A 17,490-nucleotide genomic window follows, 5' to 3' on the forward strand; every position below is an offset into this window, starting at 1 on the left:
TCTGCAGCCGCATCTCTACCCGGGGAGGCGGCGCGTATCTCCCGCACCCGCTCGTCTCCATGGTGCTCGGCGCCGGGGCGGGGGAGCCAGGCCAGTGGGCGCCTCGGTCTGTGAGTTATCACCGCCCACGGCCCGGGGCCCGTAGCCGAGGCCCGTTGAGTGTTGACGATCGTCCCCATGGAGCGAACTGAAGAGAAAGTGATAATGGAACCAACTGTGGAAGAGGCCTAGGGGTTGGGAGTGTCTGCCCCTCAACCCCCTGAGGTGGCTTATCTGACCCCAGACAGGACACCGCCTGAAGGCCTTGTGAAGGCCCCGGAAGGGAGGGAGGTCGCGGAGAGGAGGGAGGTAGGAAGGGGGAGACAGGAGGCCTCACTCTGCAGCCTTTGTGCACCAGGAGTAGTACCCCTGGCTCCTCCAGGTACCCCTGAGCTGGAGGCTGGTGGCTAATGTAAGATGGGGTGCAGGGTAGATGCTCCGTGCTCCAGAGGTGGGCCCCATCAGCTCCAGCATGAGAAGCTAAGACCACCAGCCCAGGAATGGGGTAGCCACCATCTTGCAAGACCCAGGCTCAGCCTATGAGGCCCCTCAGAACTGACGCAGGGGAAGAGGGACTCCCCTCCCAACCCAGCCCCCAGCCAGACACAGAACTGCCATGCTACGGGAGGGTTATAACTTTTATTTCTGAAAGTTAAAGTAGATACAGCAATATACAAAAAAAAAAAAAAAAAAACCCACAACATAATAATATAAATTTTTACACTATTAAGTAAGTATACATTGGAATTTGAATGCAGTGGCCAGGACAGCATCTCACAAACCACCCTGTGGGTAGGTTAGGCATCCTTGGGAATCCCTTGGCTAGACAGGGGGCTGGCAGAGAGAATGCAGGCAGGTTCTTTAAGGGAGGGTCTCAGCTCCTCTCAGGGCTTTTGCTAATATCAGGGTTAAAACCAGATACTCATACGACCTAAGAGCCACGGATTTTACGATTTCTGCTCCAGCAAAGCCAGGATTCTTGCCCCAGGTCCCTCATGTTAAGCTTATTTCCATCTAGAGAGTTGGAGGGGAATCTCTCTGCATTACCTGTCAACCCCTGTTTGTCTTGGAGAGGTCTTATCCCCTTCAAAAATTGGCGAATTTGGGTGTAACGCAAAGCATCCCTAGAAACTCTGGTCAACTGAGACAAGATGGCTGTAGCCGACCCAATCTAGCCGTGCTTCTGGGTCTGAGAGGCCCCGTATCAGAGACCATCCCACATGCTACCTATGTTCTGAGATGCACAGTACATGCAGTTGTTCTGCCTAATTGTGGGGCCTCTACAGGGGGAAGACAGTCACCAGTGCTGGGGGGAGGTGGGAGTGTACATTCCCTCACACAACAGACAGACCCCGAGCTTATCACTAAGCCTTTGCCCCTGGCTTGACAGAGTGAAATGATTACAGGTGCAGCAGGAAATCTCCAAGGAACTGGGATAAGAACTGTATTCCCTGAGCTCAACTAGACCCTCGACTGGGGGTCTGTAGTCTGACTCGTGTTCAACCTGTGTCTCCCTCTTATCTGAAAAGGTCCCAAGACCAGGTGCGTAAAGCAAACAGGACAAGGGACCTTTAGACACTGGAAGGAGCCACCCAGCAGAGGGGCTCAGGTCGATGGGAATAGGAAGAATTGTCCTGTCCCTTCTAAGACACCCACCCAAGCTTGGCAACAGGAGAAGCCCAGGGAGAAAGAGAGATCAGGTTGTAAATGCCCCTCTGCCCAGCCTTACCTACAAACAGGCCAACATGCTAAAGGGGGAAATAAAAACTTTATTAAAAAAAAAATCCTAAAATACTTAGGGTCTCCTTCAACCTTCCTATTTCAAACCAAAGGCATCTTCAGAAGATATCTTTTAAGGGTTGGATCTAAAATTCATGTCAGGGGTTATATAAATTATCGGCCTGAAGAAAGCTGAATACCTGAAGCACCAAGGAGGAAATTAACTGAGTTTTCTTAAATACAGAGGAAGCTATGCCAATACAGTCAGTGTCTTTTGCCCTTAAAAAAAATTACTGAAGATTAAAAATAAACCTAGGGGCTTTGAAAGTCCTAGCATCTATCTGGACGTTAGCAAGGTTGAAAGTGTGGTGCCGGGAGGATGAGGCGAGAGGCTGCCCATGGCATCAGCTTACAGAATAGGCAGAAGGATGCAGCTGGCACCAGGAGGCACTTGACTCACAACGACAACAAGCTGCTGAGAAAGGGGCCGGGGGGCGGGGGAGGAGGGCAAAAAAAGATGTTTCCTCTTTCTCCCTCTCGCCGCCCCTTCCACATCCCCTGATCTCAGGTGTGGAGCGTGTATTCTTATTTGCATGTAGATAAAAGCATATCACCCACATTCATTCATTTCTCTATTTTAAAAAAGTGCCCAGATTGCTCAGAGATAGCTAAAGTGAGAGATGAAAAAAAAAAAAAAAAAAAATCTGGAACCGCAAAGCTGGGAGCTGAGTTGATCTGGGCTTAGGCTGTGTAAGGGCTGGTGGGACATGGGTTGGCGCATCCGTCATCTCTCTGCAGCCTCCGTCCTCGGCTCCTCACATGGGGGAGGTAGCGCACTCCGAGGTCAGCTCCATGTCGAACGTGAGGGACTCTGGAAGAAGGGGACACACACGGGGAGAGCCAGTTCAATTGCCTGGGCCCCACAGCAGGCAGGACACACAGCCCTAGCTTTCTGGGGCACGGGGCTCAGACCACCACTGCCATCCAGTCTCCTGCCCCTGCCCCTCAGTCATCAAGAAGGGGTAGAGAATTCACATTCTCTCTCCTCCCTATGGGGTCTTGCCTTCTGAAAGGGCACCCACCCCTCTAGGCTGTCGCAGAGCTCCAGACTCAGTTCCCTGTGCCCATACAACAGCTGCCCACCGGCTATCTACTTTACACGTGGTAAAGGATGTATGGCAATGCTGCTCTCTCAGTTCATCCCACCCTCTCCTTCCCCCGCTGTGTCCAAAATCTGTTCTGTATGTCTGCCCTGCAAATAGGTTCATTAGTACTGTTTTTCTAGATTCCATGTATATGAAATTATGTTCATGGTAATATACGAAACTTGTTTTTCTCTGACTTTCTTCACTCTGTATAACAGGCTCTAGATTTATCTACCTCACTAGAATTGACTCAGATGAGTTCTTTTTATGGGTGAGTCCACTGCATACACATATATATGTATGTACCTATGTACACACCACAACTTCTTTATCTATTCAAATGCTTACGGACATCTAGGTTGCTTCCATGTCCTGGCTATTGTAAACAGTGCTGCTACAAACACTGGGGTACATGTGTCTTTTTCAATTATGGTTTTCTCAGGGTATATGCGGGAAGGCAGTGGCAACCCACTCCAGTGTTCTTGCCTGGAGAATCCCAGGGACGGCGGAGCCTGGTGGGCTGCCGTCTATGGGGTCACACAGAGTCAGACATGACTAAAGCGACTTAGCAACAGCAGCAGCAGCAGGGTACGTGTCCAGCAGGGGGATTGCTGGGTCACATGGTAGTTGTATCTGTATACTTTTAATGTTTTAATCATAATATACATACTGTTTTTTTTTGTTTTTTAATATTATGGGAGCCAACTGGCTTGCGGGATCTTAGTTCCCCGACCAGCGGTCGAACCCAGGCTCCCGCACTGGAAGCTCGGAGTCCTAACCCCTGACCACCGGGGATGTCGTACATTCCTATTTTTCTAATACACAGAAATGCTACTGTTTCGGATTTGTTGGGCTAAAGAAAATACATTTGTAAAATTAACCTCACCTGTTCCTTTTCACTGATTTTTTTAACCTGGCTCCTAGAAAATTTACACTGGCACGGGGAGTGCATTTCTATAGGAAAGTGCTGCTCAAGAACTCCTTCTGCCCATTTGGGTGCCCCTTGGTTGGTTCTATACACGGGAGCATCAGCTCAGGGGGACAGTCCAGCAACCGGATACTCACCAAACTGCCCTCCTGCTGAGGGTTCAGCAGCTTCACCATTATTTCCAAACTGCATCAATGAATCTAAAGTGCGGGGGGACATCGGCAGGTCAATGGTATTGCTGCAGGTCGTTCTGTAGGAAAGGGGGAGCAGCAGGAGGGGGAAGGGTCGGGTTGACAAGACACAATGGAGGAAAAAAAAAAGAACAAAACACACACACACAAGCCATCAAACTCTGGTCTCCAACAGAAAAAAAATAAAAGCTCAAGCTTTTTAAACACACGAGGTCACTGTGAGTTTAAATGAGTACCAAACATACTCAGAGGGCTCCAACCCTGCTTCACAAGAGAATTCTCACCCACTGTCCTGTTCCCAGGGATAACTGAGGACATTAGAGATGGAGGCAAAATCGGGGAGGGAAGCCACTTACGGTGTCACACAGATGAACTTGGTCTTCAGGTACGGGGCAGCACCTGGGGAGAAGACAACTCTGCCTTAGCGACTGTGATTCCCACTCTGGGTACCGGAAGGGGGAAGCTGGCTGCCTCCCCAGGGCCGATGTGAAGCTCACTCGATCCCTGAGCAGAGACGGTCTGAAGGAACCTCCATCCCCCACTGGGCTGCCCTCCCCTCCACTATAGACTCTGACGTTCCAGCGCTTGCAGCTGGAAGCTCAGTTCTTTCCCCAAAGCTTTTCAGCAGACTCACTTGAGCTCAGACAAGTGCCAGCCTGGTGTTCATTCTTCCCCTAGATGAGGGTGAAGAGTTTCACTGCTTGTATGCGGACTGAGGATTGTAACCTGGCCTGGTTGTATCTCTTAGATCGGGCACCTCGTCCTGCTCAGACACCGAAGTCACGGGGTCTTTATGAAAACACAGAAGTGGCTAATGCAGTTCCAAAGCTGAGGGTGACATCTTCTGTTCCCATTAGCACTGATCTGCCTGTTACATCCTTCAGTGAGGATATTAGTAACCCCCATTAGATAACTACATCACAGAGAAGAGCCTCTCCATGGGGAGAATGTCTCCGGTGTAGTACAACTGGCTTTGGACTGGGAGATAGGAGGCTGGGGCCTCGTTACATCTTCAAAACACGCTTCCAGTGCAGCGAGTTTGGGTTCCATCCCTAATCAGGCAACTAAAATCCCACATACGGTGTGGGGTGGCCCCCAAAAGTTAATTTAAAAAAATTTTTTTAAATCAACTATATTTACAAGATAATAAAATAAGAGGGAGGCGGAGGATGGAGGGGCCCATCTTTGTCATTTGTGATTCTTCTTCTATAGTTAGAAACATGAAGATTTAAGAATTTTAACTGCTAAATGCTTATACCAAGAGGTCAAGGGGCCCCAGAGACACTGGCATGGAATTTGGGGGATTCCGGTGAACAGACCGCTTAGGAAGGGTGAGGTGGGTCAGGAAAAGCATGACTGGAAAGCTTGGGGCTCACAGAGAAACTGAGAGACCAGAAAGAATGGTGACAACTGGAGAAAGGGCACTGCCATCAGAGTTTATCTGGGGCCAAGAACTAGATTAACTCAGTACAGAATCCAAAGAAGCTACCAAGGCAGGGTTCTGCTATCTTATAAATCCATTTGGGCCCAGGCTTGAGGGGAGCTGACTCCAGCTGACTCCCAGACACAAAAGGGTTTGAATTCTCCTAAGTGATCAATGTTGCTGAGAAAAACAGCTCTGAGATGCCACAGTAGAAGCAAAGGAGAATGATTAGAAGTTGATTTATGGCTCTGTGCAAGGTTGTAAATGTGCTTCATCTAATTTGTAAGATAAGAGATCTGTCATTTCTACAGAGGAGTTTTTCCCTCAAGCCATGAGGAAGTAATGTGAGCTTCTAAGAAAGGAGGAGGGAAGAGTCCTGGGAAGATAAGCCATCTCCAAGAGACAATAAAACCTTCAGGATGGGAACAGAGAGGAAACGGTCAGCTGCTCCACTCTGGAGGAACCCACAGGTCGCCCACCGGCCTCCCCCACACCCCCTGATGCCATCACCAGGCTCCTGCTGCCCCAGGAGACAGACAAAGCTCTTGAGTAATTAGTTCTATCTCATGACTGGCGTCTTGCCCCTGAGGAAACACTGAGTCCCCAGGCAGGAAAAGGCCTGGCCTCCTGCTCACACAGGAGCCGTGAGGGAGGGTGCAGCCTCACACAAGGAACTTGGACCTTGACGGCGAAATGAGTCGAGGGCCCAGCACTTGGACCTAATTGCCTTCCGCAGAAGGAACAGGGCAGTGTGACGGGGGCTGATAAACAGATCTACCAACCGAAGCACAACGTGGAAAGAGAGATAAGTAGCAGACAGGAAATGAGAGTTATGCTCGCCTAGAGTGTGACCAAGACTCAACCCAGAACAAAGGAGAAAGGAAAGTCAATTGCCAGTGAGCCCCAACTCCCTCTTCCAAGTCTCAATCTGCTCGCCCCCAGAAATCCCTCACAGGGAATTACTGTGAAAAGAGTGTGAAGGCAGTGGTGGGTTTGTGTGGGGGAACTATTTGTTCAAAACACAGGTTTTTTCCCAAAGCAGTTAGGGTAGGGAGGCTAACTCAAAAGGATCACTTTAAGCCCTTGCTGGCTCTATGATTAAAGAAAGTTCAATAAAAACAAAGGATGGCAAATAACAGTCTCCTCCTCAGGATCTGGCCAGAGAACCACGAGTCTGAGCCTCAAACGCCCATGGGAACAGGCTAGAAGGCTCCAGCCTCCATGCGGGTGATGGCACCAGAGAGCGAGAGTTTAGTATGAAAAAATGTATGTGTAACTTACATAAGCACATGGGCTCGAGTACACTAAAAAAACATCTGAGTTTCAGTAGCTGCACATTCAAAGCACCAAGCCTAGGCCCCTCCCACCAGTTACCGTCTTCCCCTTCAATCTCCACTCTCCTGAGAATCTCTCTTAAACCATGTTCCAGCGTGCCTAACACTCATTTCCTCCAGAAAGCCTTTCTTCATCCCACTTGGGCTGCTTACATTGTTCAATGATGGGGAAAGGAAACACTCTAGACTGAAGTCTGAGTCGCAAACCTTCCAGCATATGCTTTGCAAGAAGTGCTGTGCTGGCTGGGCATCCTGTTTCTAGAGAATTCCGCCCTCGGTTTCTCTTCGTAGTGTCTTAGGTATGTCTGGGTATGTGTGAGCTGTTTTCCCCTTTAGACCGGTGCCTCCAGTGGGGCAGAGCCTGGTGACTGATTCCTCTCCTCTCTCTAACCCCATCAATTGCCCCTAAAGGCACTCACTATTAAGTTCTTTCCCAGAAAGAGGAATAAAGATCACCAGACTGGGCTTTCCTGGATATCTCGGTGGTAAAGAATTTGCCTGCCAACGCAGGAGACACAGGTTTGATCCCTGGTCCGAGAAGACTCCATATGCCTCGGAGTAACTAAGCCCGTGTGCCACAACCATTGAGCCTGTGGCTCTAGAGCCTGGGAACTGCAACTACTGAGCCCACCTGCCGCAACTACTGAAGTCTGTGCCTAGAGCCCAAGCTCTGCAACAAGAGAAGCCACCGCAATGAGAAGCCCACGCACTGCAAGTAGAGCATAGCCCCCGCTTGCCCCAACTACAGAAAAGCCCATACGGCAATGAAGACCCAGCACAGCCAAAAACAAAAATAAATAAATAAAAATTATAAAGAGAAAATTTCTTAAAAAGAAAGAAAGAAAAAAACAGATCACCAGGCTCTCCAGGCATTTACCTTACCTGTCCCCCAAGGATCCTACGATTTCCCACTTCTCCCCAGAACCAAGTGGCTGTTGCGGAAAATCAACAACTACCTGGGTCGGCTTCAGGATGCTCCTGGCTCTCCGGCCGACAGTACTTTCCGAACGCGTCCTCCTTTGGAATGTCGGGGTAGAGATAGACCAGTGGAGACACCAGGATATTGGTGGCATCCATGATCTTATAGCCCATGATTATTTCAGCAAATGACATGTTGTTCAGCTGCTGCTTGGTGTAAGGTTCCACTGACTGGATCTGGGTCTTGCCTGTCATGGGATACAGAAAGAGAAGACTCGGGTGATCTTAGAGAAGACTACCTGATTGATTTTCCCTTGAGGGGGAAAGGCTTATGCCAACCTAGTGTTCGAGACCCTGAATATTCTGCCCAGTCGTCTGGTACTATGGAAATGTTCAGCAGGCTTCGGGAGAAGCTATTCAGCTGGGCCACAAGTAACATAGTTGAATAATTACTTTTATAAGATATATGAACAGAGTGGGTAAGAAAGGAGATGAAGAATACAATTTAAATTTCAAATTTCAAAAAAAAAAATTACCAATTTCTAGGCAAATATTAGCCTCTTGAAGAAAGTGAAAGAGGAGAGTGAAAAAGTTGGCTTAAAGCTCAACATTCAGAAAACTAAGATCATGGCATCCGGTCCCATCACTTCATGGCAAATAGATGGGGCAGCAGTGGAAACAGTGTCAGACTTTATTTTGGGGGGCTCAAAATCACTGCAGATGGTGACTGCAGCCATGAAATTAAAAGACGCTTACTCCTTGGAAGGAAAGTTATGACCAACCTAGATAGCATATTCAAAAGCAGAGACATTACTTTGCCAACAAAGGTCCGTCTAGTCAAGGATATGGTTTTTCCAGTGGTCATGTATGGATGCGAGAGTTGGACTGTGAAGAAAGCTGAGCGCCAAAGAATTGATACTTTTGAACTGTGGTATTGGAGAAGACTCTTGAGAGTCCCTTGGACTGCAAGGAGGTCCAACCAGTCCATCCTAAAGGAGATCAGTCCTGGGTGTTCATTGGAAGGACTGATGCTAAAGCTGAAACTCCATTACTTTGGCCACCTCATGCAAAGAGTTGACTCATTGGAAAAGACCCTGATGCTGGGAGGGATTGGGGGCAGGAGGAGAAGGGGACGACAGAGGATGAGATGGCTGGATGACATCACTGACTCGATGGACATGAGTTTGAGTGAACTCTGGGAGTTGGTGATGACAGGGAGGCCTGGCGTGCTGTGACTCATAGGGTCACAAAGAGTCGGACACGACTGAGCGACTGAACTGATTAACCCCTTGCAGGGAGCAAAATAAAACTGGCAAACCAATCCTCCAGCTGGAAGAATTTAGAGAAGCCAAGTCTTCCCATCTCATAAAAATGATCACCGGGTACCTTCCAAGTCTGAGGCAGGAGAATGCGAGGCCATCCCTGCCCACAAGGGGGCAGCAGGTGCCTGAAACTAGCAGCAGCCATGGCCAGCCACAGCAGTGCTGGCCACAAGTTGCGGTGGGGAATCACTAAGCTTACCGCTGATGTCCTTCTCCACCCAGGTGAAGGTGACGCCTCCTTCTTTGCTGCTTTCACTGAATCTCAGCAGGAAGGTACCTGGGGGCTTAGTGCTCAAGATGGCCCGTTCCCTCTCCTTGCTGATGAAGCCCATTATATACCTGGAGACAGAGAGGAGCAACAGCAAGGTTGGGGCTGAGGGACCTCTGTGTTGCAGCCAACCTGCTGGGAGAGTAGGCGACTTGTCACCCCTGTGTGTTCTGTCAGACACAAGAGTTCCAACCTACCCTTCGTTCCAAAGGGCCAGGATGTACTTTTTCACCAGGTCAATGATGTTGTCCAGCCAGACCCAGAAGGAGAAGCCCTTGCCAGCCATGTTTTCCTGGAGAAAAGAGTAATGGGAAAGGTCAGTCCCCCACCTCCCTGGGCTCTTCCTTTAAGGGGGTGAGGTGCCACCAAAATCCTCAAGCCCATCTACCCTCAGGCAGGTCATCTTGGCCGCCAGACCAAGAGTCCGGGGCCTTCAGGCCCACTGCCCTCCACGACATCCCCACAGCTAAGTGTCCCTGCCCCCTCCTCCTCCTATGAGGCAGCCTCATGGATGGAGTTCACACGGTGGCTTACTTTGCAAAATTTAGCCCATGTGATCTGACACCCTGAATAGTTCACACCAGGTCCTGAAAGAAAAAAAAAAGTCATATAATTTGCAGTTTTAAATCCAGATCTTTCTTCAAACAGACAGACAGACAGTTGTCCCACAACACGCCCCGAAACTTGGTTTTCATGCACTTGAACGTTGGCACTCCTGTGTGCATACATACGCACCCCTCCCCACCACCCAATCCCATCGTTTGATGCCCCCTAAGTTGTTGTTTAGCGGAGGTGGTGGGTGATGTATCAAGTCCCTGCTGCCCTTTCTAGCCTCGTGTGGCAGTCTGGGGATCAGCAGAACACACTAAGAAGCTGACAGCTTGAGTTACAGGGTCACGTTTAGTCATGCATGGTCAGTCCCTCTAGTCATGTCTGACTGCAGCCCTACCAAGTTCCTCTCCTTGGGATTTCCCAGGCAAGAATACTGGAGTGGGTTATCATTTCCTCCTCCAGGGGATCTTCCTGACCCAAGGGTCAAATCCAAGTCTCCTGCACTGGCAGGTGGATTCTCTACCACTGAGGCACCTGGAGAGCCCATGTTTCATGGCAGCACAGGACAAAGCTAGACGGCACGTAAAACATTCTAAGACTTTTTTCTTCCAGGAAAAAAAATTAAAAACAAGCTACATTTTCTTGAAAAAACAGACAGGGATGCCAAGCCTTTAGCTCGAACATACATTTAAAATACTTTCCTAAGGCTGGACAAAGTACCCAGGGAGACAGCCACCAACAGAAGAAATCTGCCTCCCGTCTCATAAAAGTGATCACAGGCGCAAACCTCCTCTGCGTCCCGATTTCAGGGCCTGCTGGAGCACGTGTATTCTGCCCAGCGCCTTGCTCAGTCAACTTTCCTCAACGAACAACCCCATGGGCCAGATTCCTTTTGCAAGGACAGCAAAGGGAGAAGAGGTCAAGGGCTGACCTAAGAGTTTCTCCGCCAGCGTCGTCAACTGCTCGATGCTCAGCCCGCGCTTGGTGGTAGAGGAGAACTGCCAGCTCAGCACCTCGGCCACTTGATCCCACGTTCCGATCGGGGGTTTGGTGAAAAAGTTCACGTTCTATTGGAAATGACACATTTGCTCCTTTAGATGAGAGGGTGGCGCCTGCTGGGCGGCAGCCCCGAGGCACCAAGGAGCCTCCGGAGAACCCGGGCCTCCAACTCACCTTGGGGTTGTTGGTCAGCATGTTGTACCATAGGATGGACGCCCAGGCATTGGGCATCTGACAGATGTTGGAGATCACCACCACTGGCAAGGAGTGGGTCTGTGGAGGGAGCGGGGAATGAGCTGGGGAGGCAGAGGGCCCTTGAGGCTCCAGAAACCTCTTCACCCGCATCTCGCAGGGTTCAGAATAAAAGGAGAGGTCGTGGAGTACACTTGCTGCCAACCCTCAGGAAGCTGTGGGGCCCGGTCAGCTCGACACCCAGCGTGGAGAGTAGGCTGAACTCAGGGGCTGTCTGAGTATCACCAGGAATTTACAAAGCTGACTCCTCACAGTGGACTCACAGTCCACGGACTCCCCATTTATAAAACTTGGAAGACTTTCACGAATTGAAGCTGTGAAAAGAATGCAAGTTGCTCAGTTGTGTCCAACTCTGCGACCCCATGGCCTATACAGTCCGTGGAATTCTCCAGGCCAGGATACTGGAGTGGGTAGCCTTTCCCTTCTCCAGGGGATCTTTCCAACCCAGGGAAGTCGAACCCAAGTCTCCCGCATTGCTGCATTGAAGCTGTATCTGCCCATTTAATAGAGAGGTCCCAGGAATCAAAGACTAGGGTGCTTGCTTTTTCAGGTGTATCTTTAATTTAAAATCAAGAAAGTTGGGGAAAGAGCAGGTAAATGCCATGATTGTTTGGATACTAAAAACGGTGGTGGTTGAAAGACTGTTTTGTCCAAACTGTATAAAGTTGGCTATAATTAATTCCTAAATACGAGTTTTTACATCAAGTTCGCTGGAACCTGAGTAGACATGTATCTTCTAAGCACTCAGGCAAGATACTAACAAATTTTTGGAGAAAAAGAAGCAAATGTAAACACAGTGCTGAGTAAAGAGTCATCATTCCACCTTCTAGAGTGAAAACCCTGACTAGAAGAAGCCCCATTCTGAATCATCCTGCAGGCGGTTCTACCCAGTTCTGTGCAGAACTCACCTCCAGGTCAATCTTGAGGCCTTGGTGATACACCTCAGTCTCAAAGGTGATCAGGTGCAGCTCCTCGGTCACAATCAGGGAGGCCTACGAGAATGAGAAGGATGCTCTTCCTCAGAGAGGATGGCACTGAGTCCTGACAGCCATCACTACACCATCCTGAAGCGCAACGCACCAGGTGGCCATGGATACAACTGGAGCACATGGTCTTTCCAACTCTACGACTCTCCAGTGCTCTGATCTACAACCTGACCTCTTATCGGCTTTATTATGATACTATGGAGATCCAGTTGGTCATGGATAAAATGGGAACAGCATAATGGCAAAAGACTGAACACCTGTGTACCCACCCCTCAGTGTAAGGCAGAGACCGTCACCATGGAGGTTCTCCGGGTGCCCTTCCCAACTCCATCCATTCCTGAGCCTCCTACCTCAGAAGTGACTGCTATTTTGTCTTTTGAGTTTGTCATTTCCTAGCCCTTCTTTATGGTTTTCCTGCATTTATATCTCTAAACAATGTATGTGTTGTTTAATTTGGGGTGGGGGTTGTGAATCTCATACTGTGACTCGCTTTTCACACCTATGTAATTGTGTATACCTGCAATTTATACATCTTCATAGCTGTATAGTATTCCATCACCTGACTATACCACAGATCATTTATCCACTCTAGTGCTGTTGACATATGGGTTGTATTTAGGCCTTACAATTAGGCTGTTGGGACATGAAATGCATGTCTCCTGGCGCCAGTCTCCTGGAACCTATGAGCAAAGATTTCTCTATTGTTAAATCCCGAGAGTGGCACTGCTGGTATATAGGGTATATTTATTTTCATAATGCCCAACTGTTTTTCAAAGTGATTATAACAATTGATACACCAGCAACATAGCGACTATTTTGAATGAGAACTGTCAATGAATTATTAGAAATTCCAACTCATATTTTAAAATGTTCTCTCATAACAAAAGAAATACACATTCAATTTTAAATGCAAATATTACAGAGATAGTATAGAGTAGCTTTGGGTGAGAACAGCAGCACAAATATATAAGCACTATTTGGTAGACATTCCTCTAGAATTTTGTAATGCAGACATGAATGGAGAAAAAACAGTAAATTTTAAAACAATTATACTAGTATACTACTCAAATTACTTTGTATTTTTTTCTCAATAAATATGCCACATACATCTTCCCATATCACTGCATAGAAACAACCTCACTCTTTAACTGCTGTCAAGTCTTATAGATTCAGTTTGTTTTTTTAAAAGGCCTGCTACATTCTAGAGAAGAGGGTAAGAACGGCTCAGGAGACAAACAGAAAAAGAATAGGGTATCACAATTTTATAAAAAAGATTTAAAACCAGTGCTTGGTCACATATACTTTCTCTTTTTTAAAGTTTATTCTTTTTTGGGGGGCCATATAGTTTGTGGAATCTTAGTTTCCCAACCAGGAATTGAACCCAGGCCCATGGCAGTGAAGGCCTGGAGTCTTAACCACTGAATCACCAAGGAATTCCCTTAAGTTTATTCTTAACACTAAGAATCCAAGAATCTGAGTCAATGGGAGACAGAGAAGAAACAAGGTGGGTAAAGAACAAGAGAGTTTGCTGTTTCTCTTTTGGTAAAATGTTTAACTTGGATGTGTTGAAACCCATCCCACCTCAGTGACCAAAACAGATCACCAAAAGCTGAGACAAGCCGTGTCAGTGCATAGAAGTTAGAAGGGGAATTTGGAAAGTCCCAGGCAAGGCGGAAGGCTCCTTTTCTACCAAATGGGTGTGGGCAAGGGACTTTACACTCCTTAAAGATGAGCTAACTCTCCGGACAAACAAGGAAATGCGCTGAGCCAGAGAACTCCTCCAAGGCATGTGTGACTACTCATGTGTTGGCTGGCGGTGACTGCAGCTGAAATAGCAGGTAGGTGTCTCTACTTCTGGGCAGTAAGGAGGCTCTTTTTCTTTTCTTTTTATAAAAAGTTTCAGTGTTTTGGCTGCAAGGCATGTGAGATCTTAGTTCTCTGACCAGGGATCAAACCCACACCCCCTGCATTGGAAGCGTGGAGTCTTAACCACTAGGGAAGTTCTTATGGAGGCTCTTTTTCTCTCCTGCTCAGCTATCATCTCCAACAAAACTTACATCACAATTGGCTCGGCCCCCATTACCGCATCTCTGCTCTCTCAGGGTCTGTAAGAAAAACAAAGAGCATCCTCCGTCAGGTAAGGCTCTCCCCAAGTCCCTCCCCCTGCCAGAGGCCCTGCAGAAAGGGAGCCCAGGCTTCTCCCATGTACCAAGTGTTTGAACTCCGCTGAGAGGCTGCCATTGTTAGACTCTTCCATGTTCATCACTTTCGTGTTTGTGCCCAGAATGTTAAATTTCCGGGACCTGAATCACAGGAGGAAAAGACCAACCACATACGTGACCGAATGGCCAGGGACAAAGTTAGATTATACAGAACAGAAGGAAGCCTGTATGCTGAACTTACCCTCTGAGAGCTGCAACGTCCCCGGAGTCTCTGTTAAGAATATAAACCAGTGTTAACAAAACAGGCCCCGAGTCTCTTTGAAAGTCCACTTTGAACACCTATCATTTACTCGGATGGAAAAACTGCTGTTCTCCTGGGGATTTCTGTCAAGGACTCGATTACATGGTATACGTGAAATCTAACATCCCTGTACATGCTCAAGTAGAAGACACAGCTGGTTGCCTACCCAACCTCTACTCCCCTCTTCCTAACAGAACCTTGACTCCAGCAAGTATCTTTCCCATCCCCACTTCCAGGGGATCCTGCTCTAAGCCCACAGAACCGAGCATGTGCACAGTGTTGGTCCAGGAGTGAGGCCAGGACCCACACTGTCTCAATCCGACGGGGAAGGAATTCTCCCTCAGGCTGGATTTACATTCTGTAGCTTCAGCTGCACATCAGCAAGGAGACACGTGGCCTTTACTACAAGCAACCATGCTGCAACCAGAGGGAACCCTCGAATGCCCGTGCTACTTATGGTGGCAGAGAAGAGAGACGGAAGGTTCTGGATCCTTGGTGACAGGAATTGAGTCACTGATTTCACCACCCGGAACTTGTTCTAACTGCATTTCCAGTTATACTGGGTTGCAAATTTCCTTATTACTGACGCCACACTGGGCTTTCTGTAAAGGTCTACTGTTACCTGCAACTCAGAGTATCCCATTGACATCGCCAGAAAAATTCTTCCCAGCATGTTCCTTGTCCTTTAACTGTTTTTGAGTATTTCATTTTTTACATAGTCACCATTTCTCAGTGTTTTCTTGTTAACATTATTTTAGTACTGTTTTAAAAGTCCTTCTCCATTGCTATATATCCACTTATGTTTTTAGAATTAATAATATCTACTACTTATTAGATAGTGCATTCCATGGGAGTTTATAGATTAAAATGGATCAACTTTTAAACCATTTAGAAGATATCTTTCCATACATTAATTTTATGTCTTTTGGGGGCCACGTGGCTTGTGGGACTTTAGTTCCCCAACCCGGGATTGAACCTGGGCCCTCAGCAGTAAAAGCTTGGAGTCTTAACCACTAGACCACGAGGGAACCTCCCATATATCACATCTTAGAACTTAAATCAAGCTCCCTTTATGAGAAAGTTTTCCCTCATGTCTAGCCTATATTTATTTATTTTATATTCTTTATTTGTATTACAGCTTTGATGTATAATTGATGAATAATAAACTGCATATGTAAAATGCACAAGCTGATGAGGTCTGATAGATGTCACAAACCTGTGACACCCGCTCAATCAAGAGACTGAATGTATTCATCAACCCCTCCTCCCCAAGTTTCCCACCTCCCTTATGCAACCCATTCCCCAGTCCCACACTCCACCCATCCCTGTCTCCAGACAACCAATGATCTGATTTCAGTCATGATAGATTTGCACTTCTAGAATTTTATATAAATGGAAACATAAAAGTATGTACTCTTTTTTCTGGGTCTGGCTTCTCCCTCTTGGTATATTTATTTTGAGATTTATCCGTGTATTACGTATTTTGATACTCTATTTCTTTTTGTCGGTGAGTAGTACTTCCCTTGCATGGATATACCACAAACTTATGGACACTCATCTATCAGTGAAGACTCCTGTACCACCCTTTGTGTGGACATACGCTTTCAGTTCTCTTGGATGAACACCTAGGAGTGGAGTGGTTGGGTTGTAGGATAGGTGCAAGTTTAACTTTTCAGGAAACTGCCAAATTGTTCTCCAAAAGTGGTTGCCATTCTACCGCCATTACATTACACATCTGCTTATTCATTTAAAAAATCTTAATTAATTAACTTATTTATTTATTTATTGGCTGTGCTGGGTCTTTGTTGCTGTGCTCAGGCTTTCTGTAGTTGTGGTGAGCAGGGGCTACTCTAAGAGTTGTAGCTCACAGGCTTAGTTGCTCCTCAGCATGTGGAATCTTCCCAGATCAGGGATCAAACCTGTGTCCCCTGCACTGGAAGGCAGACTCTTAACCCCTGGACCACCAGGGAAGTCCTTGCCTATGCTTTTAAGGTACATCTAGAATTTATTCTGATGGTCAGTTTTTTTTTAGTGAGACGGTGATTTTTTTACACTAATTTATGGTTAAAGTCATTAATTTTTGCTTATTCATTTATGAAACCTACCACCTTCCTCGAGTCCCTGGCCGCATAACTATTTTCTAGTTCATTCTCATGGAATTTCCAGATGAATAATTATATCACCTACATTTTCTCTTTTCTAATGTCTTCAGAGGGTAAGTGCATTTTAATTTTTTTAAAGGTACTGTCAAATTTGGAAGAGGATTCCATTATGTGGTAAAGTGTGGAACAACAACTAAAATCAATTTTCCCATATATTCTCAATTTTACATAATATGCACAAGTTTCATTTATAAGTAAAAAAACAAAGAAAGAGGGACTTGAGGTCACAATGCCAATCACAACTCAAATCGCTACCGCCAGCTTCGTGGTTTTGTTCAGGCACGTAAATGACAATGCACAGCAAGGCTTTTGAAAACTTAAAAAAAAAAAAAATCTCTGAATATAGATAAAGCCTCTAAGTTCACATGATGCCTATCAAAGTTCTCGTTTCTCTGTCCCTCATTTGAAGAAAAGGGGGGAAAAAAAGAAGCTAAGATAGAGTACTTACTTGTCAATGCACACTTTAATCTTAAGTTGATAATTTAGCTCAGGGAATTTAACCAGCAATCTATGTCAAAAAAAGAAAAGGAAAAAAGTTTCAGAGCAGAGGAAAAAAATCCAGTTTTAAAAAACAGCCACTAGGCTCCCCCAGCAACTTCTAGTTGAATCTAAAACTCATAACTCTTCAATTCTAAAGAGATGAGTCATAATCCCAAATTTTTCTTCCTGCCAGTGCTTCCTTTCATTTTAAGTCAAGCATCACCCCCTTCAGGCCAAAAGGGACTGAAAAAAAAAAAGCCTAAGAACTTGGAGCAAGTTGTGAGAGACACACAAAAGGATAATGAAAGC

The 17,490-nt window shown here is 46.8% G+C and overlaps 1 protein-coding gene across 4 annotated transcripts in view; it reads right to left on the reverse strand.

Moving 5' to 3' along the window:
* Positions 1-662: 662 nt before the first annotated feature.
* Positions 663-17,490, reverse strand: part of STAT3 (signal transducer and activator of transcription 3) — a 75,818-nt gene continuing 58,990 nt past the window's right edge. The window contains exons 11-24 of one of the 4 annotated variants that reach the window (XM_019981285.2): positions 17,150-17,209; positions 14,480-14,509; positions 14,286-14,379; positions 14,134-14,181; positions 11,999-12,082; positions 11,013-11,111; positions 10,771-10,906; positions 9,822-9,874; positions 9,485-9,579; positions 9,219-9,358; positions 7,736-7,945; positions 4,379-4,421; positions 3,969-4,031; positions 663-2,629 (exon numbers count right to left, since the gene is read on the reverse strand). In XM_019981285.2, coding sequence (XP_019836844.1) covers positions 4,007-4,031; positions 4,379-4,421; positions 7,736-7,945; positions 9,219-9,358; positions 9,485-9,579; positions 9,822-9,874; positions 10,771-10,906; positions 11,013-11,111; positions 11,999-12,082; positions 14,134-14,181; positions 14,286-14,379; positions 14,480-14,509; positions 17,150-17,209 — 1,117 coding nt within the window. In that variant the 3' untranslated portion in view covers positions 663-2,629; positions 3,969-4,006. Of the gene's footprint in view, positions 2,630-3,968; positions 4,082-4,378; positions 4,422-7,732; positions 7,946-9,218; positions 9,359-9,484; positions 9,580-9,821; positions 9,875-10,770; positions 10,907-11,012; positions 11,112-11,998; positions 12,083-14,133; positions 14,182-14,285; positions 14,380-14,479; positions 14,510-17,149; positions 17,210-17,490 lie in introns of all 4 variants that reach the window. The other 3 variants (XM_019981283.2, XM_019981284.2, XM_019981282.2) reach the window with 3 other exon arrangements.

The sequence above is a fragment of the Bos indicus genome, chromosome 19, assembly GCF_029378745.1.
Source record: "Bos indicus isolate NIAB-ARS_2022 breed Sahiwal x Tharparkar chromosome 19, NIAB-ARS_B.indTharparkar_mat_pri_1.0, whole genome shotgun sequence".
NCBI lineage: Eukaryota > Metazoa > Chordata > Mammalia > Artiodactyla > Bovidae > Bos > Bos indicus.